At 55.8% G+C, this 25,686-nt stretch overlaps 8 protein-coding genes across 8 annotated transcripts; 4 read left to right on the top strand and 4 right to left on the bottom strand.

Annotated features, from left to right (window-relative positions):
- Positions 1-224: 224 nt before the first annotated feature.
- On the top strand, positions 225-4,118 carry N657DRAFT_567360 (uncharacterized protein; the record flags this gene model as incomplete). Its single annotated transcript, XM_062788505.1, has 10 exons — positions 225-271; positions 342-436; positions 527-1,308; positions 1,363-1,442; positions 1,647-1,771; positions 1,839-2,079; positions 2,273-2,315; positions 2,568-2,689; positions 2,951-3,916; positions 4,013-4,118. 10 exons carry the CDS (start codon positions 225-227, stop codon positions 4,116-4,118), a joined length of 2,607 nt encoding a protein of 868 aa, XP_062649941.1.
- Positions 4,119-4,527: 409 nt separating this feature from the next.
- N657DRAFT_632302 (phosphate permease) lies at positions 4,528-6,424 on the bottom strand (the record flags this gene model as incomplete). The annotated part of the gene is made up of 4 exons (XM_062791136.1): positions 4,528-5,242; positions 5,302-6,245; positions 6,287-6,309; positions 6,373-6,424. 4 exons carry the CDS (start codon positions 6,422-6,424, stop codon positions 4,528-4,530), a joined length of 1,734 nt encoding a protein of 577 aa, XP_062649940.1.
- A 2,008-nt stretch (positions 6,425-8,432) lies between these two features.
- Positions 8,433-9,706, bottom strand: N657DRAFT_632301 (DUF383-domain-containing protein; the record flags this gene model as incomplete). Its single annotated transcript, XM_062791135.1, has 4 exons — positions 8,433-9,212; positions 9,304-9,417; positions 9,475-9,624; positions 9,686-9,706. 4 exons carry the CDS (start codon positions 9,704-9,706, stop codon positions 8,433-8,435), a joined length of 1,065 nt encoding a protein of 354 aa, XP_062649939.1.
- A 256-nt stretch (positions 9,707-9,962) lies between these two features.
- Positions 9,963-12,369, top strand: N657DRAFT_642947 (Bystin-domain-containing protein). Its single transcript, XM_062792443.1, has 7 exons — positions 9,963-10,724; positions 10,786-10,899; positions 10,954-11,141; positions 11,195-11,221; positions 11,280-11,471; positions 11,537-11,677; positions 11,736-12,369. Exons 1-7 carry the CDS (start codon positions 10,108-10,110, stop codon positions 11,903-11,905), a joined length of 1,449 nt encoding a protein of 482 aa, XP_062649938.1. The 5' UTR covers positions 9,963-10,107; the 3' UTR covers positions 11,906-12,369.
- Positions 12,370-14,156: 1,787 nt separating this feature from the next.
- N657DRAFT_642946 (CDC73-domain-containing protein) lies at positions 14,157-15,605 on the top strand. The gene is made up of 2 exons (XM_062792442.1): positions 14,157-14,874; positions 14,941-15,605. The coding sequence occupies exons 1-2, from the start codon at positions 14,299-14,301 to the stop codon at positions 15,595-15,597; spliced, it is 1,233 nt and encodes a 410-aa protein (XP_062649937.1). The 5' UTR covers positions 14,157-14,298; the 3' UTR covers positions 15,598-15,605.
- Positions 15,606-15,888: 283 nt separating this feature from the next.
- Positions 15,889-16,937, bottom strand: N657DRAFT_296017 (uncharacterized protein). The gene has a single exon (XM_062786659.1). The coding sequence runs from the start codon at positions 16,771-16,773 to the stop codon at positions 16,180-16,182; it is 594 nt and encodes a 197-aa protein (XP_062649936.1). The 5' UTR covers positions 16,774-16,937; the 3' UTR covers positions 15,889-16,179.
- A 5,356-nt stretch (positions 16,938-22,293) lies between these two features.
- Positions 22,294-24,514, top strand: N657DRAFT_679148 (RGS-domain-containing protein; the record flags this gene model as incomplete). The annotated part of the gene is made up of 3 exons (XM_062796153.1): positions 22,294-22,878; positions 22,982-24,322; positions 24,380-24,514. The coding sequence occupies 3 exons, from the start codon at positions 22,294-22,296 to the stop codon at positions 24,512-24,514; spliced, it is 2,061 nt and encodes a 686-aa protein (XP_062649935.1).
- Positions 24,515-24,571: 57 nt separating this feature from the next.
- Positions 24,572-25,502, bottom strand: N657DRAFT_295785 (uncharacterized protein). The gene has a single exon (XM_062786657.1). It carries the CDS (start codon positions 25,362-25,364, stop codon positions 24,765-24,767), a length of 600 nt encoding a protein of 199 aa, XP_062649934.1. The 5' UTR covers positions 25,365-25,502; the 3' UTR covers positions 24,572-24,764.
- Positions 25,503-25,686: the final 184 nt, after the last annotated feature.

The raw sequence follows: 25,686 nt of genomic DNA, 5'->3' as shown, positions 1-25,686 counted from the left end.
AGTTGCATGAACCTAAACGTCGCGGTTTCGCAATACCAATGCGCGTGGTTCACGGATTTTAGAAGCATCATAGTTTTGGAAGTGCCTGTCGAACTTGGGATTTCGCTTATGTATAGACTCTCTCTCCTCAAACGATCTACGCATCTGAACAAATCAAGTTTCTTTCAAAAATAACAATCAACTCCCAAACGGAACAGACATTTCTCTGCCCCAAGACAAGGGAAATGTGCAATCTGCCTGCAGTCAAACGCCAACATCTGCTCGCTGAGTTGTATGTGTCTCTCCTATCCGAGCCAGCCCAAAGTCTTTCAAAGCTAACAAATCTGTCTTCGGCCCCAAAGTGCCGGTCTCAAACAAGCCTGTCCTCATGGCATCTATGTCAGCCTCACACCAGGCGACCCAGCCCTCTGGTCGGGCATCATCTTCGTGCGGAAAGGTTCGTCTCGCATCCTTTTGTCTTATTTGCATCCAGGCGCTGTTGGTTCGCATATTTGAAGAAAAGTTGAGCTGAAATTGTTTTCCCCAGGCCCCTACGCCTCGGCAATCCTGCGCTTCAACATCTCGTTCCCGGACACGTACCCGACCCTGCCGCCGCTCGTGACCTTCTCCACGGACATGTTCCATCCGCTCATCACGCCGCTGACCACCTACATGTATTCGACCGATGTGCAGGACGGCGGCACGGCCAGCGCGAATGACGAGGAGAGGCTGCCGCCCGGCGGGTTCAGTTTGCGGCATGGTTTCGCGGGCTGGTTTGGGCGTCGGAGCAGAGCGTGGGAGCAGAGGAGCGCGGCGACGAGGGGCGGGAATCGCGGTGGTCATGGTGGCGGTAGTGGTGGCAGTGTTGGGGAGGTGACAACGCCGACGAGGGCTGTGGCTACCGCGACGGGCACTGCGCCTGGCTCGGCGGCATTGGCTGCGTCATCTTCTGCTTCGGTGCCGGGGTATGCGCGGACGGGCGCGAGAGAGGTGTCGACGTACGAGGTGCTGCGCTATATCCGGAGCACGTTTGACGATGAGGACGTGTTGGACTCGGTGCCGCTTGAGGCGGCGGGGAATCCGGGCGCGTGGCACGCTTGGCGGACGCACCGGAGGCAGATTGCAGGAAAGCCATTTCCCAGTGGAGGCAGTGATGCCGCGGCGGAGGGGAAGACTCGGCCGGAGGCTGACGCCGCTGCCGGTGTTACGACGAGACGCCCCGAGGAGTGGAACTGGGAAGGTGTCTGGGAGGAACGAGTAAAGAGAGGGATCGCGGCGAGCCAGTCGGAGGGCGTGTTGTTTGGGAATTTCGGGACTGCTGATGATGTGGTATGTCGTTGACCTCTTCTTTGCTAGATGCCAGAGCTAACGATGAAAACGCAGATCAACTTCCTTAGCATGCAAGACGCGGAAGTTGAAGGTGTCAAATCTAGGCTACTCCAGACGCTTGGCGCAGCCGCCTTGTACGCGGATCACAACCTCTGAAAGGCTCTTTCCCCGATCATTTTCGACACGTGCCTATTAAGGTAAGGTATTGCGCGAGGTGCCGCTTTCCCTGGGCAAGGGGATGTCGCAGCCGGCACGCAATGGAGCATGCCGCCATTTATCTCGTGCCACGCACCCAAGGCTTTGCAGACTACATGGCTTGCCGGCATGCTTAGCAGGAGATACCCTTTTGAATACCGACTACTTCACCTTCGCACAGACTCCTTCGGCAGTACAGAGTGTTTGATTTCGACCCCGCTTACCCTATCACGAACCGGTTTCATGAATAGTTTCAAAAACCCCTTCTGTACCGTGATTCCCAACTCGCACGACAAGCGCCAGGCGCAGGAAACAATCTTCAATGGCAATGGCAGTGGCGGGCTATGGGGCATCCCGGACGGTGGCAGCTTGCGCTCAATCCGACAACGGCGATGTGCCGAGACCGTTGCATGTCACAAAACGCTCAGCTCTAGAAGGCGGCGACCGGATTGCCCGGCATGCTCGTGGCTGCAGCCCTGCAAGCGATCAGTCGGACGCCACTATGGACAGCCCCCCGGGACCACCCGGTGGCTGCCGACCCCTGACGCTTCCGAAGAGGAGGGGAGGTCGGGGCGGGTGGACCATGTGTCACCCTGTTGGCTGTGCCTGGGACGGAACCGCAGACGGTTGGCATCCTACTTCTATCGTGCTGCATGTGGGGTGCAATCTGCTTACGCCGGTCAGAGAGAGCAGTTACACCGTTGGCTGATCCTGCCGCTCTCGAGCGCCCCCGATCCGAATCATGCATGAGCTCACATCAGTCGAACAGCCGTATCCCGTATGGTTCGCCACCACATCGAAAGTCCAATCCAGTCCGATCGGGGCCGAGGCAAGTCTTGGCTGGGGTTGTCGATCATGACAGCACACACGGGTGGGCGAACCCAGCACGCCGAGCTACTCCAGAGGACGACCGGGACCAAGACTCGTCCTTCCGAAAGAACGCGCAAAGCATGTTTAACCTATCGCAATCGTACGATTCAGGGGATGGCCCGAGAACCTTGCATGCATCGGTGCTGACAGACGCCAGTCTTCCCGGCACACGCTCCCTGTCTCTCCCGGGACAGTGCGTGCTCGCTCCCAGTATTGTCGTGACACCCGAGTATAGAGTTGTTGATGAGGGTGTTGCCACCGTTTGGGCTGCTGTAGAACTCTCTACCCAGGTGTGCCTGGTCGACTCTGATGGGTGGTATCACGGCGCGGCCACGGACGGTCAGCCCTCTCCAGGTGAGCGGACCATGGGAGTTCACTCACCACAACTTCACGGCAGTATCTAACAGCGGCTCCAAGATGTACTGCAGTATGGATATCTATACGACGTCTCGATTGAGATATTACCGACCAGCAAGAGCACCATTGTAGAAGTCTTAGACGGCAAGGCATACACCAAGTAGGTCCAATCCTACTGACTGACTTCGCTGAATCCCTAACTCTTGCGTTAAATCCGAAGGACCCTCCATCCAGGAACCCGACTCCTCTTTGTCACCCACATCCGCCTTCAGCCAGCCGCTCGTCGTCTGGGGCACAGCCATGTCCGTCAGAATTCAGACAAGTTGATCGAGGACCTAGAACACCAACTCGGCGGTACGGTAACGGAATATGTCCAGGTTCGCCTTACATACCGTCACTCTGGATTCCCGCAGAGTCACCTGCAGACCCCAGTGGCAGCACAGACCACGGCGCCTGATGGCCTGTCAAGTTTTCATACCGTCCTCCAAACCACCGCCGTCGCAACCATCAAACGACGCAACGCTGCCTCGCCATGGTCGCCGCCTCCCATTATCCAACGCCCAAACCCTCTCTTCCAGGTCATCGCCTCCCACTGGGGATCTGAGAACGCGCATGCCGTGATGCAGCGTGCCATCCGCTCCCAATCCGTCGCATCCGAGACGGACGCAGCGCCTTCTTCTCTCAGTCTTATCAGGCATCCTCCAGTCCTCGACTTCCTGTCATTCCTGGCTGGCTCTAAACAGCAAGCAAAAGACGACGACGTGCTCGCGAGGGAGGCGCACATGCGTCCCTTGGAGACAGGACAGGAATACAAATCAAAAACCCCGTCACCGCATGCACGCCCGGCGCCGTCTATCCCTCGACGTCAAGCCAGCTTGCGGTGCGTGGCGGCTCCACTAGCGGCTGGCCAGCGCCAGTCGGAAGAGAACGATGCCCTTTCAACTTTGCAGGGGACGACCGTCCGGCGAAAGCGCTACCGCAGTATCAGGAGGGCCGCCTCCTTCTTCCAGCAGGCATCCTCGTCCCCAAGCGGGCCGCCGCCGTCGTCGTCGTCGTCGTCATCGCCGCCGCTGCCAACTTTGAAGCCAATGCGGAGGGGCAGCAGCAAAGACAGGCCGGGAGCTGATGCCCAGAGTTGTTGTCCTTCCCTCGCAGCGGCCGGGGCTGAGACGGAGAAGCAGCGGGGGTTCAGGGGCAGATGGTCTGAAGGGGCCGAAGCAGCGCTCACTTCGCTTACTCCGGTGGTGGTGAATGTGAGGTTGGATGGCGATGGCCAGGCCAGGGAGCTGGCTGCCGGCGTGGCCGGACAGACTGGTGGGGGTAGTGTGAAAGCCAGAAGGGGGAAGGGGAAGAAGGAAGGAGGATGGTGGGCCGGTTGGTGGCAGTAGATACTTTGAAGCTAGAGTAGTAAGAGAAGAATGAGAGAAGGAGGACCAAGGCGGGACAAGGAATGTACGAAGTGGGGAAAGGGAAAGGACCATGAACGAAATGGGAAGAAGCGAAAGAAACAATGACACGAGACGGGACGTTGAAGTAACAATATACGAGACGCTAGACAGCTTGCATAAGCTAATGTAGATTCCGGTTATACCAATCTCCAGAACTGAAGGAATGTGCATCTATTTCCGGAATATATAACAGGAGAGAGTATCTCGTCAACTCGCGAACGGGGTATAAATCTAACATGGTGAACTATCTCCGCCACATCCACCAACACAGCCTTCACGGCTAGGTGAAGCGCAAATATCCCATTTTTACGTAGATAAACAAAACAGTCAACAAGTCCGACGTCGCATATTACGTTCTCGCCTCGATATCAACCCCGCTCGGACTCCCATTAACAACCTCACGAGGAGCCCGCGACACCTCACTGACAGGCACGTCCTCATCATCGCCGGCCAGCTCCTCGAGCGTCTTGCGCTTCGTCTCCTTGATCAAGGCCGTGGAACCGATACCGAGCAACATGAACAGCGCATAGATCTCGAGCACGTGGTCCATCCATGGGTTGGGGTTGCCCGGCGTTGCGCCGCGCGTGCGCAGGGGCGCGATGGCACCCTGGCCGATGATGGAGCCGATCTTGCCCATGGCAGCCGAGATGCCGTGCGAGGTGGACCGATACCGGGTCGGGAAACACTCGCCAGGCACAATAAAGGTGGTGGCGTTGGGGCCAAAGTTGAAGAAGAACTGGGCCAGGACGAAAATGGCCAGCAGGCCGTTGACCGAGATGTGGAAGTAGGCGAAGCCCATGACGATGAAGAGGATGGTCAGGATGGTGAAGCCCATGAACTGGATGGGCTTGCGGCCGAGGGTGTCGACAGTGAAGACCGTCACCCAATAGCCTGGCACGGCACCGGCGAGGACGATGATCAGGTTGCCGACGGCCGTGTTGTAGAGAATCTCGTACGTGTTGTGGGCACCTTTGGTGGAGTAGCCGATAGCTTCGAGGATGGTAGCGTTGTTCAAGGAGACGCCATAGTAGGCGATGTCGAGGAAGCACCAGGACAGGGCAGTACTGAGGAAGTGTCAGTTGGCCAATCTCGAGGTGGTACTGTGAAGCGTCTGACTACTTACCCAGCCAAGAGCTTGAAGTTCTTGAGCTTGGAATAATGGCCGAAGAAGTCGGACCAGCTGGCCTTGTTTTGGCCCTTCATTTGCTCAAGGGCCTGCTTCTTAGCAGTAGCACGGGCAATCTCATCGGGCGCGGCACCCGGTTTGCCCTTCAGGTAGGCCTCGGCGTCGCCTTCGGCCTTCTCGACATCCAGCTCGACATCGAAGGTGTAGCGAGGTGTCTCGGGGATGGTCAGACGGTAGTAGAGGGCGATGCAGCCCGGAACGGCGCCGAAGCCGATCAGCACTCGCCACATCTTGTCGACGGCCTGGGCGCAGCCGTCAGTGCAGTTGGCGAGCTTGGTGGAGGGCTCCAAGGACGACTTGAAGCCAAGGGTGAGGAATAGCATGACGAAGGCGGCGCAGAGTTGGCCAAGACCCTGCATAGCAAAGACAGCGCCCATCATGGCACCCCTCCACTTCGTCGTGGCGAACTCAGACGTGATGATACTGGATAAGGGGTAATCACCACCGATGCCGACGCCCATCAAGACACGCCAGAAGATGATGACACCGATAATGTCCATGGAGGGAGACGAAGATGTCAGGGCCTGGCCGAGAGTAGCGAAAATAATCATGATCAGCTCGAGGCCGTACATGCGCTTCCGGCCGACGATATCGGCCAGGGCGCCGAAGCCGAGCTGGCCGATGACGGTGCCGGCCGACGTAGCCAGCTTGATGGCCGTGTCGGATGTGGTGGGCATCGAGCCAACGCCGGGGTAGTAGACGACGCCAAGCATGAGGGTCAGGAGCGAGACGGTGAAGATGTCGTAGGAATCAGTGAAGAAGCCGACACCGGCGACGACGACAGCGCGAACATGGTACCAGCCGAAAGGAGCTTTGTCGACCTCGGCGAGTGCAAGACGCCGCCGCTCATTGACGTCCTTGATGTGAGCAAAATCATTGTGCTGCCAAGGAATGTTAGCCATGTCCCGCCGTGGAATAAAACGAGCCGGGGTTGACGCAGACGTACTGTTCAAACAGTTAGCCTTGACTCTGAGGTCACATCGAGGGAGCTTTGCAGTCCGAACGTACCAAAGTTGTGATAGGCGTTATTGCCGCCGGATGTCTTTTGAATTTCTGCCATAGCTGAGCAAGGTGCTGGGAGTTTGTTGAGGTGGTGAAAGAAGGAGGGAAGAGGGAGCGGGAAAGGGCAGGGCTCAAGTGATGCCCAGGTCTGCCCACGTCTTTTCGAAAATCAGGGCCTTGCAGGGCGAGGAGAGTAGGGGACTGAGAGGACGATGCACGACAAACGCGAGATGGAATCAGGGAAACAGAAGGGGCAGAAGTATTAAATGTCGAGGCGAGGGGGAGAGACAGCCTGGTGGAGTCGGTTTGGAGTGCTCGCGTGCCTGTCGCTGAGTTAGTGAACGGATCCCAGAAAACGCTTGGGCTGGCATAACACTTGACTGCATGTGCCAGTGGGCGAAGGTGGGATGCAGGCAATGCTAGCTGCGCTCGTTCGCCTCTTGGTCCTGGCCATACCCTTGCCCGTCGTCACTATGTACATACATTGTAAACCTGATCCACCCACCCACCCGTGGCCGTCCTGTTTTTCTGAACCCTTCAAGTTGCGAAGCCATCGCACGTGGCAACCAGCTGCACTCCTCAGAGACGTATCAGCGCGTAAGCAGACGGAACTCACGGCAACAACTACTGGAGCGCAAACCTTGTTTCAATACTACTGGTTTCGAAATTCAAATGCGGCTCAGTGCTTCGATGACGAGCGTTGCTTGAATGGCCGTCCATCCGAAGTCTGGGCATTCTAGGCGTCTTTCTCGGCGTCTCTGCATCTCTTGAACATCTTGGCAATCGGCAAAGATCTCGGCGCCACGACTTGGCGGTTTGTCGCTGACGCAGCGACCCCTGGCCCTTTCCATCCTTTGCCACCCGGCGTGGGATTTCCAAATTGGTCGTTCGGTCACAGCCCTCGGAACTTGCAACAAAGTCAAAGCAATAGTGTACAAACAGTGGCGTTGTCGGGTTGTTGGGAGAGTCGCCAGAGACTCGGCAGCAAAGGCAGCATTGAGAGCCAATCGTCCGCTAATGGGGCTCCAAAAATGGCAAGTCGTACCGGTCAAGACCCCACTGTCCTTGGCAGGGATCGCTACCCGCAGCCGGGCTTTCTCCCGAAGCATGGGGGTCTTCCCCGCGAATAACAAGTTGGGGATCACCACGTTGTGGATTGTCGACCTCTGGTTCGTCAGACTTTCAATGCGTCCTGATGCACGCACAGCGCCCGAGTTGACGACACTCCGCAAGCAAGAGAGGATCCGGACCAGATTACCATTTCAATTTTGCATGCCCCTTCAAAAGGTCTGATCGGCGGCTGCGTTGGACGCAACAAACACGGAGATTTCGGAAACCTGGGCCGACAGTCTCTTTCACTGTTGTGAAGTTGAAACTTCTCAGTTCCCAGGCCAATCTTGGCATATATCAACATCAATTCCAGAACCAGGGTGATTTCATGGAAGAATCAGATGGCAATGTCGACATGTTCTTGACGTAGTCTACGCAAGTGACATGTCTATCCATGGTTGCCTATGCAGTCTGTCATCATAGCAGAGTGACTGAATCTGTAGCGGTTCAACCAATCGACACCAGCGAGTGAGGCACGAGCTAGGTCTGAGATGTTCACCCTTAAAGCCATGGTCACCCGTCCCACGGCCAAATGAGACGTCAACAGAGCCTCGTATCTTGTTGGGAACGAGAATGAGTCCCTTGACCTCATTCCCTCCATCTCCTTGCTTGAATGCATCGCAGATAATTTGGGTGGTCGTCCAAGAGGTGTCGTTCCTTGCCATGTCAAAGATAACGTCATCGATGTTGCACAGTCTGTGTTAAGCTTTCTAGCCAGTCTTGTTCCCGTCGCTTGCTTTGCTTGGGGTGCTTGGCTTGCTTGGCTGCGCCTGGGTGCCGGCGTGGCGGTCTTGGTGGGCTCTCTTGGTGTCTTGGCTGTCAGGATCGGAAAGAGAGCACGCGACCTCTTGCTGGAACCGTGCCGGCGGTGTCGCAGGGGTGTAATCTCGTTGTCTGCCCGACTCGCTGGTGCAAACCACGGTTTGTAAACTAATGGCTTTCCTCTTGCGAATGTCCTAAACTTCGACGATCTTGTCGTCGTCACCGTCTCCCTCAGCTTCCCCTTCTTTACCTGGCTCTGCTTCGTCCCTCATCAGCACTTGGACCAGCCGTTCGCACGCCTCGCGGACGCCCTCATCATCGACACGAAGGTGTGTTTCCCGAATAATTGGGTACACGTTGACACTCCTCATCAGGTCGCGCCCTTCCCTAGTAGTGGTCAATAGAGTCAATGTCTCCACATGGGTTTGGACAATGCTGTGGTCCGGATCTCTTTGCTTGTCGGGAGGCAGCAGCTGTAGATCCGGCAGCATGCCTATCATCTCCTCCTCGTCATATTGCTCGTTACCCGTAATGGGAAGCAAGAGATATGGTAGGATGTTGATCTGGTCCTCGTCCAAGAAGGCAGGGTGGGCCGGCACGTCAAAGGCCACGTTCTTGATGGTGCTCGCCACGCCTTTCCGCCTGATATCTGACTTGTGCTCCGTAAAGACCTTAATCTTGTTGATGGGGATGACCTCGTCGTAGTCCTGCGTGGTGACGAAGAACTGCCGTATTTCAGGGTGTTTGGAGAGGTCGGCGAGAACGTAGGCGAGATAGTCGAAGTCGGCATCCTTGTTGTACGTGCCGTCCGCTCCCTTGACGAACAGGTCAAGCAGTTGATTCAGTACGAGCTCGTTGGACTTCAGGGCCGCAGGCGGGTCTTGTTTGCGTGTCACGATGCTCTTCAAACCATCCCACTTTGCCAAGTTGGCAAGAAGCATCGCTAGCAGATCGGCATTGGGCTCTGCTGGATCCTATTGCGAGATACGTTCCCTTTTGGTCAGCCCTGCACACCGATGCGCTAGGTGAGGGTCGAATTGGCGGCAGTATGGCCGGCATACATACAATCAGATTGCCCAGAAGAATGCCGAGGAACCTCTCGTCGGCTGCTACATGTTCAAGAATGCTTCGGTCGGCCGTCAAGTTGACCAGCATGGTGATTGCATGCTCTGCAATTTCCTGCGTTACCACTCAGCAGGAAGAACCATCTACAACAAGCAGCGGCAAATCCCTCACTGAATGATCTCGGATCAAGAACTTGAGGTGCTTGACAGGCAGCAGCTCCTTCGTCTTAAAAATCGAGGGCTGCTCCGTCGAGTACGGCACCAGGTTTTCAGCCGCCAGCTTGCGGATCTGGGGGTTCGGGTGGGCTATGAACCCCACGAGCTGCGCGTATAGTGTTAGCTCCGTCACTTCACCCAGCTGTAGATCATGCTACGATATTCACCTCCTCGAGTTCTGTTGGCATATTTGAAGTGGTGACAAGAAAGCGAACGACCAGGAGGCGCTATACAGGATGAGGACGTGATGCTTCGCTTTCACCCTCGTTGTACAAATTTGCGAATGCCGAGCTGTAGACGTGGGGCACCGTGGGGCACCAGCAGTTATCGATACATTCCTAATCTTATCAAATCAACCAGGACCCTCGGCGGATCGTATTTCCGCACAGCTGGCATCTCAGCCAATTGGTGTCGCAGCGCAAACCGCCAAGATACCCCACAGCGGGAACTTTTTTGGAGAGTTGCAAGAAAAATTACCAGGGCAAGTTGACGCCTGTGTGCTGCTGGCAGTCTGTACGGATTGAGGGGCTCTCTCTAGACACATCTTACGGACCCGACATATCGTACCAGGAACTGACATACCGCAAAGATGCCGAAAGCAACTACACCATCATTGTCCAATAAAAGGCGACACAACCCTCTCGAAGATGACCTTCTCGCGACGGGAGTGCTCAAAAACCGGGAGGGGCGGCCCTCGAAGCGGGCCGACAGGAAGCAGGCCGAGGAGCAAGCCTACGTCGATGCCAAATCGTCGCGCAAGATTCTGGCCATGAGCCGCGAACTCATAGACGAAGAGGAGCTTCAATCTGGGGCTAGGGACACGGCTGTGCCGACAACTTCAGCTTTCGACTTTGACCCGTCTCGGTCGGGGGAAGGCAGCGAGCCAGACGAGGAAGAGTTTGCCAACGAGGAGGTTTGGGGCGATGAGGAGGATGTTGTCGAGGAGATTGAAGTCGACGCGGCCGATCTCGAAACGTTCAACCGATTCATAACGCCCACAATGAACGACGACCCCCTTCTGACACACGGCTGGGACGGGAAGCCAGGCGATGGTTCCGAGGGGCAAGCGCCGGGTACAAACCTGGCCGACCTAATCATGGCCAAGATCGCTGAGAAAGAAGCCATGCAGAGTGGGCGGCAAGAAGACCGCAACCCAGTTGAGGAGGACTACGAGTTGCCGCCAAAGGTGGTAGAGGTGTTCACAAAGTACGTCTGGGATGGGTTGCGTCAACCGGTACCATGTATGAGACTGCTGACGTGCCGCTAGGATTGGGCTCATTCTTGCTCGGTACAAATCGGGCCCGCTGCCGAAACCTTTCAAGATTCTGCCCCAGATTCCCCACTGGGAGGACATCCTCCAGCTCACACGCCCGGATTCATGGTATGCCCGAATTGCCGGATATCAGAGAAGACGAGCTGACAAGGCCCCGCGCAGGACTCCGAATGCGTGTTACGCTGCGACGAGGATCTTCGTTTCAGCTAAGCCTCTGGTAGTGCAGCGCTTCATGGAAATGGTCATTTTGGAGCGTGTCCGCGAGGACATCTATGAGAACAAGAAACTCAACGTCCATCTGTTCAACTGCCTCAAGAGGGCTCTCTACAAACCTGCTGGCTTCTTCAAGGGTTGGTCTGTCTGAACGGAAAGCACGTAATTCGATGCTAACTATCAAGCGTAGGATTCCTGTTTCCGTTGGCAGCATCTGGTGAGACACCTGGTCTCTCGTGTTTGGAGAAGTGGGTTCATACTAACATCCACTCGAGGCACCTGTACGTTGCGTGAGGCGCAAATCGTCTCTGCAGTTTTGGCTCGGGTCTCCATTCCTGTACTCCATTCAGCGGCAGCAATCAAGACGCTGTGCGATATTGCCGCAGAGCAGGCCTCGCAGCATTCCGAGTGTGTCAGCGCGACCAACTACATGCTCAAGGTTCTCCTGGAAAAGCGATATGCGTTGCGTACGTTTACGTCCTCCATCTGGTTTGTCTTCAAAGCCTTTGTCAACTAACACAAGGCTCGACAGCTTGGCAATGCGTGGACTCTCTCGTATTCCACTTCCTCCGGTATGCCGCAGCTGCCAGGGAGGGCGATGCTGCTCCCAAGGCATTGCCCGTTATTTTCCACCAATGCATGCTTGTGTTCGCTCAAAGATATCGCAACGATAGTAAGTCAATTGCGCAATTTGCAGGGTTGGCCTCCTAATGTTGACGCTCCGTGCCTAGTTACCGAAGACCAACGCGAAGCCCTCTTAGACCTCCTCCTGAACCATGGTCACGACAAGATTGCTCCCGAGATCAGAAGGGAGCTTTTGGCTGGGCGGGGGAGAGGTGTTCCTATCGAGAAACCCGGTCCTGCATTCGATGGCGATGACACAATGCTGGTGGACTCATGAGAGCAAACCACCAATATTCGTCCCTATTCGCCTTCGCTTTTCCTGTTGCGGAACACGAAGGCGACCCGCGTGTCCAGCTACATGCCCTTCCTCCATGGGATGTTGTGGCCCACGTCTGATTACGCAATGACGGAGCGAAGGTTCGCCTGAGGTCGCTTGATTCTAGATGTGGGCTACTCAACGACGAGGGTTCTAACCCTACGGTCGACTTGGAAGAGGTTTCTAAATCGTTTCCTTCTGCAAGTCCAGGTTTGGCACGCGAGTCACGGCTGCCTCGAGACCAAGGTTGGGTGTCGGGTGTGGTCAGGACCGCCATAACGGGCTTCCTGCTCACGAGTATGACGAGTTTAGATGATACCATTTAGTCACGTCGGCGTGCCTCCGATGACAATTGATTTGCATGATGTGATGATCAGTGAATGGAGCTTTGCGATGCGCCATCGATGAATCGTGAGCAGCGAAAATGGCTAGCATAGTGGAACTGGTAGCAGTCGACTGTTGGTGCTGTAGAAGTTCCTACACAGTTTGCTCTCTCGCATTGTCGTCCTCAAACTTCAGCCCGCCTCGTCGCTATCCTGCCTCTCGCTCCCAGAAGGGCATCTCGACTGCGTCAAACGCTAGAATAAATTAATTTCGTATATGGTTTCGACAGTCATCTTCAACCTTTACTAGGTCCGTTGGCCCATCCAATTGCGGCTCCCAGTCTTTAACCCATTCTATCTCGAGGACTGTGTGGCACATGAGTCGCGATGATCCAGCCGCCGACCTTGGAGTCAATCACCAGCTACGGCCAGGAGAGGCAAAGCAACATCGGGTTGGCCAACAGTCACGATTCTTCAGATAAACAAACAACGACCACCCAGCTAGGAGCGCAGGCGGTGGTGCCGTAGCGTTTTCCTGGGAGATTGCTGCTGCCTATATGGATTAGATCTACGATTTCCCTCTCACCCACCCGTCTTAGAATGTCACCATGCCGATTGGAATGATGCTGCTGATGCCAAAACTGTCCCCGCGAGTTGGCTGGCCTCCCTAAAGAGGTCACCGATTCAAATACTCACACGTCGAAGCAAGTCACTACCGAGGGCTTTCAGAGATACCACCTCGACGAGGGACTTGGCGCTGAGCTTTTTGACTTTTGCTGTCGTTCACCGTGCTGGGAAATTGAAATGCGACACTGAAGCACAACTTTTATCAAAAGACTGGATTAATATATGCGGGTGGTTGGAATCGACGGGTCACGTCACCAGAACTGAGCATAAAACGAGAACCACGAGCCAAGTCTGGCCGAGGTTACAATTAGCAACGCCATGTCCGGTTCAGGACACCTCCGGCCAGCAGACGGCCCATTCCATGAAGTACGCCTGAGCAAACCACACCCGCTAACAAGCACTCCTGGGGAGCTTTTGCGACTCAACGCTCTGCGGAAATCTCGAAGTTCCAGCGATTCCAAGATCACAGACAGGGCTACCAGCATTGAAATAGTCCCCTTATGTGAGTTCTGCAGTCCGGATTTTCTGAACGGTGGAAAAAGGGTAAAAGACCTGAACGGGAACGGGGGGTGGGGGGCGGGGAGGGGAAAGGTGGGCGGTTTATCGGATTTCGTGCTTTCCATTGTCAGGATTTCTGGCGATAACATGTTCCTTCCCTAATCAACGATAGTTCGTCTTTGTCAACAAATGCCTGCCTTCTCGTTGGTAAGAGCAAGAAAAGAAAAACAAGGAAGAAGTGCTGCAAGCCCTCAACTATGCTGCCCTTGAGTGGTGCACTCAGGCAGCTCCCGGCTTCCTCGCGATCAAGCGGGTTACAGCATCCATATTGTCTCTCTTTCCTGCCTGATTCCTTGCAGAAGGACTGTTTACTACTTATGCGTGTCGAGCTAGGAAGCAATCTCTGTACATAGCTTACCGTCTCCTGAATAATGCCTACCTTAGGCGACAACCTCCATTAAATGCGTAAGGACTTGTGAATCAGTCAAGGGAGGTAGAGAGGAGTGAGACAGAAAGTCTAGCATATCTATTACCACCTGGTCTCCACATCATGGGATTCACTTTTTCAATCTATTTCTGTTTCTTTTCTCTACTCATTCTTTGGGGGGTTTTCTTCCAGCCCGCCTGGGTCGATTCAGGGGTTGATGTCAACAAAAGGGGTAAAAACGTGGTCCGAGCTCTACCTGTCTTCAGCCTTCTGGGGCAAAAAGCGGGACCCGAAAGCTCCCTTCAAACAGGGGCTCCCGGCTGCCGCAGCCTCGTCTCGAACATCGCAACAAGAACGGCTCCGTAAATCGAGAATCCTGCTTTATCGGCGGCGCAGCTAAAAGCACCACCCGCTCTTCCACCGTCAAAAGAGTGCTAATCCGAAACGCCTGAACCGAGAATCTCGGCAGCGCAATCAACATGGCCTCAACAGAAGATCCGCTGCTGCTGCTGCGGCAGTCAATTGCGGCTGATGGCAAGATCATCCCAACCACATCGCCCGACTCGTCCGAGGAAGCGCCCCTCTCCAAGGCGACGCATCTCGTATTCACACATCCGACTCGCATCGCCGTCCCCATTGATGCCCCAACGCGCTTCACATCGACCGAGGGCAAGGCCGTCGATGTGCGCTCCATCTACTTCGCCTGGCTGAACCGCGACTTTGCCATCCCCGAGTATAATGCCGTTGCCACCAAGCTCAACGAAGAAATGGCCGGTGCCACTGCCGTGCACATGTTTGCCTTTGTCGAGCGTCTCGTGCTGTTTACCTTTCTTGAGGGCGCCCAGGAAGAGAGCGAGTTCATCAAGCCTTTACCCGGCGATAAGGACGTCGCGACAGGGGTCGGTGCTGCGGCCGCCGGGGTAACGCTGAAGGCGGCTCCGGCTGCGTTGGGCCGCTCAGGACGCGGCACGCTGGACCCGCGGCTGGCCCAGATCTACAATGGGGAGCGCCGCATGGGCGATCGGAATACCATCCTCAGGGGCATCAAGCCGACTGTGAGTCGCCAATGTGCCGCCCTTCCCACAACTTTGACTCCCAATAAACTGAACGCACTGTCATAGGACTTCTCCCACGTGCGCAAGCTCGCCTCACCCTTCATGACGCGCAAGCCGGGCGGGCCACCCCTCGCCGCCGGCGTCGGCGCCAACCCCTCCCTCCCGCTCAACCAGAAGCCCGCACGCCGCCCCGACCCCATCATCCTCCTCTCCCCGTCCGCCTCAGCCCTCCTGCGCATGTCCAACGCCAAAACCTTCCTCGAAGGCGGCCGGTACACGCCCCCAGACCATAACTCGACATCGACCATGCTCCACATCTCGCGCATCATCAAGGACATCGACCCGTCGCGGCCAATGCGCTTCATCCTAGTTGAGGGCCCCGAGCAGTTCAAGCCCGAGTACTGGAACCGCGTGGTGGCCGTGTTCACGACGGGCCAGGCGTGGCAGTTCAAGAACTACCGCTGGAGCAACCCGGCCGAGCTGTTCAAGCACGTGCTGGGCGTGTACCTGGGGTGGCGCGGCGAGGAGCCGCCCGAGTCGGTGCGCGCGTTCGGCCACAAAGTGCTCGCGTGCTCGGTCGAAAAATGGCGCGACCCGGGGCAGCCGGGGGCCGAGACGAGCCGGTGGCGGGACCGCGAGGTCGTCGAGGCCATCTGGAAGGCCATCGAGGCGAATATGAGGGCCAAAGGCTGGCGCAAGGACGCCGCGCCTAGCTCGATTTAAGGGGGGGGGCCTTTTGGGCAGATGATAGATCGGTTCAGATTCTATTATTTAGTGGCATTAGCTGGGCGTTCGGGTGGGCGTTTCCCTTTATGGGCAGGTTATGGCCGGGTTTGCTACATACTGGCGGGTTTGCGACTCGGGTTTTACTAAAACGAGGCGGACGGGAGCCAAGATGATATACAAGGCTTTCTTGTGTGGTTTGGATGAGTTGATGCATCTTCAAGCCATCGATGTGTTTGTCCTGGCGGCATTAATATCGTCTATGCTCGAGTGGACATATACTCCGTACCTTCCCCCGAGCTTTCCGGCCGCCTTCTTGGCCTTACACATGAGTGACAGATGACAGATTGGTGGCTAAGCGGGTAAGTCTATTGCCTGCCTGGCGAGGCCCCTGGTGGAAAGATGTTACGTGAGCTGCAAGGAAAGCGACATCTTTACGTATTAGCTATGAGCCTGGGGAGAAATCAGATCAAATGAATCAGAGGCTGGTCAATGGAAACCTACTCTCTGATGAAGGTGCAGCGTTTCTACAAGCCGGAAACTGACCGATGAGCCCCATTTCTATAGTTGCTGGCCTTCTCCCTAATCCCAACACAGGATTACACTCGCGACAAACGCCACAGCAGCAATCAGCAATCCTTTGGCCTCCTCCTTGGACCGCCTTCGCCGATCCCTCTCTCGATTTCTTCCTTCTCGCGCCCCATCCCAACCCCGGTGATGCCCGTCCTGCCTTCGATGATACGGATTGTCCACTTTCTCCCCGCCACGCCGATGCTCATGGATTCGCCCGTCGGGGTACACGGTGTACTCCTCCGGCACACTGTCATCCGACGACGGTGAGAAACCCCGCTTTGCGCGGCTGGTCAGTGACGGGTGCGATATGAGTGCGTCCCTGTACCTGTCGTTGATGTTGCTTCTACCCGTGTTGTCGTGACTCGAGGAGCATGAGGAACACGAGCTGCAGGAAGAGCAGCGGGACGAGGACCGGCGCCGGGGCCGAGACTGGCGGGGTCGGCCCGGGTGCCGGCGGGCTCCGTGGACCCGCTCGTATATGTAGTCGTCCCCGCGCGGGGACGTCGACGAGCGGGGCCCTGGTCGGGCCGTCATGTTGCTGTCTGGGCGCCGGCGATCGTAGTCATGATCGAGGCGGCTGGTGGAGTAGACTGATTCGGGCATGGTTCTCGAACTGCGGACTTGCAGGTGGGATATACTCAATGGGCATACAGTAATTTTACTCCCTCAGGTCGGCCTAGAGAGGTTTAGGTTTGCTTGGGTGTGCAGGATCCAAGCTGCTTCAGAGGTCGGGCCGCGGCGATGGTTAAGGTAGCGTGGCGACACTTAGCTGCGACTCTCTGCTCTGGTACTTGCCGAGCTCGAGCCGAGCTTGCATTAGTGCGGGTTCGATCGAAGAGGAGCGAAGATGGTTGTCTCACGATTTCGGTAATCAGAACAGCCTCTCGCCACCACCAGACGGACGTCGGCGGTTGCGGCGAGCCGCTGATGTCACTTGAGATGCTTTACGGTTGGACGAGCTGCAGAGCATGAAACCAACTTGGACCCGTTGCAAAGACGGCTGCCCCGCCACATTTGCTGATAGGAGCTACCCATGAGTGCTAAGTTGACATGCATATACCCCCAACGGCAGCTCGTTGCTGCAAAGAACACAGATACCGAGTAAAACGCCGCAGCCGAAGAACAGACAACTTTTGCTGTGTTCGACCAGCCCCCGAAGTGTAAAGCAAATATCTCCATTATTATAAATATAACATTGTACATATCTGAGGTGGCAATCTGACCATCAATGAGAAGGCGTCGTCCCATCTCAACGAGCTTCGTCTCATATGCTGGCTCCGGTCGTGGGCACCCGCTCACTTGGAGCCGAAGTTGTGTCTCGGCGTCCCCGCTGGTCCGTGATCCGCGGAGCTAATGTTCCTCTGTTCCGGCCACACGGGTCTTTAGACATCGACCTTGCAAAGGCCTGAGGCAGACACAACTGTGGCACCATCGATCAGTGACTACTAGCCTTTTGCGGTATATATTACCTATACAGATGGCCATCCTCGGAGGCTCACGGAAAATTCATCATGCTCAAGCCGCTGCATTGAGGATCCTGCCGCTTGGTTCATCGAGTGACACCAAATTCGACTTTAGCCCCACAGCGGCGACTGCCCCGGAATGGTGACTCCGGAGAACTCAATGTTTAGAGGCACGGCAACCCTTCATCAAGGCAATCAGAGAAAAGTAGCTCATGTTAGGTGCCCTAGGTGCTGGCCCTCCAACTTTCTCCGGGGTCCGGACCCTTGCCTACCTAAGGAACCTACCGCCTTGTAGTATCTGTACTTCCAACCGTAAGGTCAGCGGCCACCGTCATACAGCAAACGGCCGAAGGGTCTTTGGCGGCCAGAGAACGTTAACGGCCATGTATATACAAGTAACTACCAGGGAGTGGGCGAGTTCGATAGCGAGAGAAATCTTCCAGAAGGCCCGAAGCTCGCGGGAGAAGAACCTTGAAGCGCGAGTTGTGGACCAGATCTCGCGCACCCCTGGCGAGCATGAGGCTGAAAACGTTGAAGCTAGCGTTTAGTGCTGATGAGCAGAGTCTTCACGATCCGACAGCCAACGAATGACCTCGCCCTGTCCCGATATATATTTCTTTCGCAGGGGACTCCCGACGGTAGTGTACAGTGTCGACCCTGCCATGAGCCAGATACATTGTTGAACTCCGCGTCGTTGGGTCATTGTTGCTTAACTTAATCCCTTCCGTTTCGGACATGCCGCAGGGCCTTGGAGAAACCTGACTGGCTGGTTGGTCGGGTTGAGGCATGTGGCAGGGGAGAGCTCCCGGTCGTTCTGCATGTGGCTTTCCCAACAACCGCGCAGCATGCCTGCCGCGAAATGAACATCCTCGGGACGATTGGGCGAGACTGTGCCCTTCACCGGGAAACAAAGCCTTGTCGCCTACACTTACTGTGTATTCTGGCTGCTGAGTGGAGCGCTGGCTCTTCTGGTCACATTAGTGGCCCTGCTGGCCTTCGCCGCCGTCCGACAAAGAATGTCTAAGGTAAAGGCCAGGCAAAGCTTGAAACCTTGTGACATCTCCCGCGGGTTCAACACAAATGGAATACGAAGTAGAGGATTGCTATTAATATGTAAGGTACGGAGCTATATGAAAGCAATGCGCAGATCCGACCAGTCTTGATGTTTCAGCCAGAATCATATCAGCGGCATCTACTGTGTAGTGTATGCAACGCAGAAAGCCGGGCAATTCTTGCGCAACCCCTTTGTCTGGTTCCATTCCGGGGGAGGTTTTTTGTGCGACGTGTGGCTGGCCTTACCACGTGGCCTTTCCCCACCCTGCCCTCGCTTTCCCTCCTTCAGAGGCTGCAGGCTGGCTCACGTGGCGGCAATCCCGCTTCGGAGGTATAGGTACATAGCTGCCCAAAACGATCAAACGCTCTCAGCAGCGTTTCTGGGATATATAGTCCCCTATCAATTCGGCTCTGCTGCTGCCCACCTAAGACAAACTCCGAGCCAGCCGGCCAGCCATCTCACCTGGCTAGCCCTATAGTTAACGCCATCAACCAGACGCCGGCACGCTCAATTTCGACGTTATTCCCGCCGTGTAGGGCAACGGCAATGCCCGTGTCTTTCCCCAGCCCTCGGCATATCCTCTTCTTCATCGAGACATTGACTTCATTGGCGGATGGACATTCAACAGCAGCGTTTTGACTTTATCAAATGCCTCGTTCAGCGCAAACCTGCTGACTCAGATACGATAGGGTATTCTACTTTAGGTGGAGAACGTGGGGAGTGGAAGATCTTACGGTTATCACGGAGGGAACAGCCATGTTGACCTGCATGCAGATGTGTCGTGTCGTCCGCCGCTGCACGTCCTGATGTCCCGCCGGGTAATATCCAGACGATGGTGAATATTTGAGCATTATCAGCACATCAAGCCTGTGGAGGGGCGCGTCCCTCTGCCTATCGCGGGGGATCATCATATCTCTTCGATCACTCGCTTCTCGGCACCATGCCCTTGCCCAGGTAACCATCGAGTGGGTTGCAGGTAGGATTTGGCTTTCTTGGACCCCCACCCAATTCACCTCACTCAGGCTGGTATGAATGCTTTTTATAATACCTATAACCGGCTTTCACCGTTCGGACGAGAGCTTCGGTCCCCAGCCCAAAGCTATTTCAACCCGTTTGGGCCAAGGCTGCTAATGAGCTTGATTTTCAGAGCTTATTACGCAACATGGCGGAGACTAGGCCCTCGACAGTTTGCGGATACTCTGTCTGTGGGATTGACATAAGTTCATTTCATGTTTCATTTGACGCAGGCTCGCAGGTGGTGAAACGCCAAACGTCGAGCAACCCGGATATGAGGAAAGCCCAAAACTCTACCATTGGTCTGGGATCAGGCATAGACGGGCGGCGTTGCTTCAAAACCAAAGCACATTATGCATACAGTCGACATGTTGATTGTCGTACATCCAAGTGCATGACAAATCATCAAGCCATTGCTATCCTCGAGGGGAATCATATATGTTGGTCAACCTCGATCGGGCAAGCTTGCCTCTTGTCCTTTGGAATTATCGAGGACAGCAAGTGCCGTGATGGTCCCGGCATGATGTGTACACTGCGCAATCTGGCCCCGCCGAATGTTTAGGCACAAAATCACTAACCCATTACCCCGATCACCTCCGAGTGTTGTGAGCGGATGGGCGGTGGCATCACGGCTAGCCGATGATCGGACTTAGTTTGGTGGATGCCTACACGTGTTCAGTGGTGGAGACCTTAACATTTTTATAACCTCTCAATGGCGACCTGGTTCTTGGCTTTCGGGCATAATGAAGTCAAGTTGGCTCACCGACTTCTTGGTTTAAATCCGCCAGTCCCAGCAAACCACGGCAGTCCGTCTTTCCGACTCCAGATCGTCCTGCTATTTTCCCCTCCGGCATTGACTGTCGAAGAGTGCTTCAAGAAACGGTCCTGTTGTTGGGTAGATCGGGCTCAAGCGGTGAGCCGGCCCACTCCACTGCCGAAGAGTCAAGCCTGCTCATGAATGAGCAGCATCATGACCCGTGCTCTCCGTGTTTCCGCCGTGTGGGTCCACAGCTCGGAGCGTTACGAAAGGTCTTCAAGGCCTTCGATTGGTGACTGCCGACTGTGAGCCCCGCCTCTTTTCACAGACACTGGTCTGCAAGCCAACAGCATGGCTGCAGGGCATCCACTGAAAACGGACTACGGATAGGCCTCGTGGAAAAGATCCCTGATGCCACGCGCACCAGATCTAACCGTGTGAGGCCGTGAGGTCGTAGGACCTGTGATGGCGCGTTCGTTTCTGCTCTCTGCTATCGTTGGACCAGTCCCTCAGTCGCTAGTCTATCCAATCAGTGTCTTCTGATAAGTCTCTTGGTCATGGTATCCGGAGGTACTCCGTACGGATTACATCTGGCTGTAAACTTACCTCAGGTGTGGATTAGGTGCCTCCTGTGAAGGCGGCTCTCAACTTTCCAGGTTATCACGAGCTGACCCCCTCCTTTTCACTGTAGCCAGGCTTGTGGGCTCAATCCCGACGACCCTGTTTCGGCCCAGGCTTCGTACCTTAGTTATCCTGACATTTTGCTGCTTAATGTGAAAAGCCGCCATTGGTTCCACGAGCTACTTCGCAAGGCAGCTGGCTTGCCTTGCTCAGCGCTGGGGCATATTTGACTGTTCCACGCGGTCGCAGCCTCGCGACTTGGTGAAGACTGCAACGCCGTCTCCTGGCCTCAACCTGGCGTACGATCAATGCCAGCGAGCGTGCGTACACGGTATGTTAATCATACCATAGTGCATAGGTACCCTATATGCCTCATGACATGGACCGGAGTGGGTCAAGGTCCGCAGTGAACACCAGTTGCTGAAGTTTCAAGAAGCGCTTCCAAGGTTGGCTCTGCCGGATCTGATGAAATTGTTGACGACCCACGTGCCGAGAGGCTGTCCGCCTGCCTCAGATTTCTATCGGGCAACAGGGCCTTGTTGATGGAGCCGCTGCTATGTTCTTATGTCCGTTGCTCGTTATTCTTTAAAAACGAAGCAAGGAGAATGGAGAATGGGAGCGCGACATGTGGAACATGTGGAACCACCACTGGCGCTACTGGGATGCGGAGGGGGCATGAACCAGCTGCGGCGGTCTGGCAGAAGAATGAGGGGCAGGAACAACTACTGTGTCACCGTTTCAATCTTCAGATTCGGTTTCTACCCAAAAAAGAGAATTCCAGAAACCTGAAATTTTTGAGTCGTCATGTTTGAGACTGTCAGCAAAAGAAGACAAATTGAATTCTTTGTGTGCGTCCAGCCGAACGGATCAACCTCAGAAGGTGCACGAGCGTGGCCAGACGGCAAGCGGCAGTGGACAAGCCCCACCACAGGTCCACAGCCCGGCCCATAATAAGCGGCGCTGAGGTACAGGTACCTGTACCTGTACCCACCCGGGCCCTTGCTCCCACACATACGCTAGCCCCTGGCCTGCAGGGCCGTTCTTTGTGCAGTCAGTTGCGGGCCCGCTCCACGTTTTCGCTCGCTCTCTGCCGGCGTCCCTCTTTTATTTGAACCGAAGCCTGCCCAGTCCCGCTACGCCCACGCACCCACAATCAACCCCTCCTCTCTTATTAATGTCTCCGGTGGGCTCTCCATTTTCTCTCTCCATGTTAGATGGCCGCGACGTCAAAGTTATCTCGCTCATCGCCACCGCCTGAAGAACAAACCGACCCGCCGACCGTCCGCGACCGCACGACGACTTTCCACACCACATCCCTCTCGGGTCCGTCATCCTCAAGTGCCACTCGCCGCGAAACCTCCGCCTCGGTTGGCGCCAGCAGTGCTCATCGGGGCCACCATCTGAGCCATTCGTCCATCAGCTCGCAGCGGTCGAACGGCATCCTCGCATTTTTCGACAGGACGCTTGCGGGAATCGCGGAGCCCAGGGTTCGACCACGTCAGTCGCTCAGTCGCATCTCGACCGGTCCCGAATCACTAGGTAGCAGCCAGTCCAGCCCGGAGAAGGGACTTCGCAGTGCTAGGCCAACATCCAACTACGCCGCTCCCGTGGGGCCATTGTTCGTCGACGGCAGCCACCCGAGTCCGACAATCGTGCTCGGTGACCCACCCTCGCAGCCGTACAGCCAGACGAATCCCTCGCTGCCGGAGCCAACCCTCATCCCCCGTCCCGACGCCAAAATGCACCAAACATCGTCGCGGCTATTGCGCATGACGGACGATGATCGTCCGTTCACAAAAGTAAGTGACGGGAGGTTGTCACTGGGCCCCAGAACGCAGAATCGAACATCGTCCGGTTCCCCCAAAAGAAGCCTACGAAGCTAACCCAAAAATTGGCGAATAGGATTTCAATGACCTCTTCGCTACCCTGATCGTCAGCCTTCTGCCGCTCTCGGCACATCGCGTGCGACTTTCCAAGGTGGAACACACGTTTCTCTCTGAAGATGCCATCAACAACCTGGGTTCGCTCAAATTCTCTCAGTCCAACCGGATGCCGGATCCGAAGGACCCCTCAAGAATCGTGACGACCACCACGACCACAACGTTCTCGATGGCCAAGGACATGGCGCGCTCCATATGCCAGCGGTTTCTCGAGGCGAGGTTCATCGAATCGGCGGACGGGAAATATCAGTCGGTTTACGCGATGAAGGGCATCGTCTGGCAGTTGACCCCCAAAGGTATCTCCATCTTGGACCGCTTCTGCTCCCGGAATGGCATTCAGCAGAAGCAGGTTGCCGAACTTGTCGGGTCGTCTCTGCCCCAGCTCGTGATTTTGGAGCGGGACGGGCAGTCGGACAAGCTCTTGACGGATCGCGGGACGATCGAGGTCATCTTCCGGCGGTTTATCGGCGCCAATGGCTTCAACATCAAGTCGACCGTGAACTCGGCAGACTCGGATTCTCTGAGCGACTACAGGGACGGTCTTACCGGCGTCAAGATGGCCGCGGAGCGCAAAGTAGGAGGCAAGACGTTCAAGGATACCTTCACCGGAAAAGCCGCGACGGATTGGCTGATGGACTGCTCGACCACGGTCGACAGGAGGGAAACGATCGAGATCGCCTCTCTTTTCGTGGAGTATGATCTGATAGAAGCTGTGCACCAGGATCGCAGTCACATGGCTCAGTACCCAGCGCATAACCTCTTCCAGCCGACCAAGCAGGCCATATACCAGGTCACAGCCAAGGGGCGAGACCTTGTCAACGGTGCCCTGGCCAGAGGGCGTGCGTCTGAGAGCGAGGGGCTGCCGGGTTCGCGGCCTGGCGGAATCGCCCGCGACTCCAACACGCAGCGGCTTGACAAGATTCTCAACGATCCCGCCCTACGGTTACTGTTCCGCGAGAACCTCCGCGAGACTCACTGCGAGGAGAATTTGTCGTTCTATCTTGACGTGGACGAGTTCGTTCGGCAGTGCAGACAAGCGATTCGTCTTGCGCAAAAGAGCCCCAACAACGCCGCGTCGCTCGACGGCATCAAGGAAATCATGGCTCAAGCGTACGGCATCTACAACGCTTTCTTGGCACCCGGCTCCCCTTGCGAGTTGAACATTGACCACCAGCTTCGGAATAACCTGGCGACGCGCATGACGAAGGCGGTGGGACAGGATGTTGCCATGATCGACACGCTGCACGAGGTTACCTCTCTCTTTGAGGATGCTCAGAATGCCGTCTTCAAGCTGATGGCTAGTGTAAGTTGCGCCCTTGAGATGCTCGTGGTTGGGGATCGACAGCTAACACTGGAGTAGGACTCTGTTCCCAAGTTCCTGCGCAGCCCAAAGTATGAGCAAACGCTCAAGAACTACGATTTTGACGCCATCACGGCGACGCATGCGCAGCCCCGCGTCCCTGAGCGCAGCCAGAGCAGGTCAAATCGCGGCTGACTGGCTAGGATGCCCTCGTTGAGACGGCTGCGCTCCAGCCGGTCTTACCAAGAGGTTGGGTCTACCAGGACGAGGCACAGTCTTATCTGATGCCTCGGCCATGACCCTTTTACGGGAATCCGTCAGTCTTTTTTGCTGTCTTGTTTTACCGTCATCAGGATCGGCGAGCATGGTGTTGAGTTGGTTGCATGAGGCAGCACTTGTTGCTTTCCTCCTCGCGTTATATCCCCATTGCTATTTTGTTTCTTCTCTAATCCTTTTGTCGAGAGGTCGATATACAGGCGTTATCGGGATGGTGGTGGCATAGATGGGAGAGCAGATCATTTGGCATACACACAACAATCATTTCCATCTCTCTGTCACGTCGGTGGTGTGGACGATTTGATGCCATGTGGATGGGGCGTTTTGTGTCATTGGTGAGATTGGCGACCAAAGAGCCCAATAAGCGCTGGGGCCGCTCGCTAGCTTCAGGGGCGAGGATTGGGCGTTTGCCGGAGAGTTGTTTGAATGGGATGCCTGAGCAGAGGGATGGAAAAATGAGGGCGTGTTTGCAGGTGCCGGCTGGTGATGACCTCGTGAGAGATCTGCATCTACACAAATGAAACAAGATGCCAAGAATCCTACTGCTTTGGATTCTTGGACAGTTGCCAACGATGGATGCCCTGTGGCGCGTGAAAGACCGTGGCTGCTCGGCGTTGCCTTGGAGAGTGAGAAGGAGACTCGTGCTTGGGGTCGTTGCTGGATGCGGACTGCTTGGAATTCCCGCGAAGTTCGCATTTTTGGTGCCTGTGTTTATTTTGAGAGGCTGGGATGGGACACTGGCACTTTGGAATTGATGAGCTGGCGGCATCACGCTTCTGGCATCCCTGGAATGCCAGTGATGAATTGTATCAGAGCATAAAACGCGGCAGCCCAAGGTCCCGTCCCTCACATCGACTTTCCTGCTTCGACTCTGTTTACTTACTACGGATTCACTCACCGCTTGGTTTCGCAGTCAACCTCTTCGCCCGCTGACGAGGGAGCAGTGCACTACTATCTGATCAAGTGCAAGTTCTCCGGCGCCCTCCTTGCTCAAGCAAGCACCACTCACCACAGAGCAGACAAGCCTTACGTCGGTCCTCGCGAAGATGCCGTCCACTGCCAAACCCCTCTTGCTCCTCGACGCCTCCCTG

This window comes from Parathielavia appendiculata (assembly GCF_033297405.1).
Source record: "Parathielavia appendiculata strain CBS 731.68 unplaced genomic scaffold N657scaffold_3, whole genome shotgun sequence".
Lineage (NCBI taxonomy): Eukaryota > Fungi > Ascomycota > Sordariomycetes > Sordariales > Chaetomiaceae > Parathielavia > Parathielavia appendiculata.
This window is presented reverse-complemented; position numbering and strand designations above follow the sequence as displayed.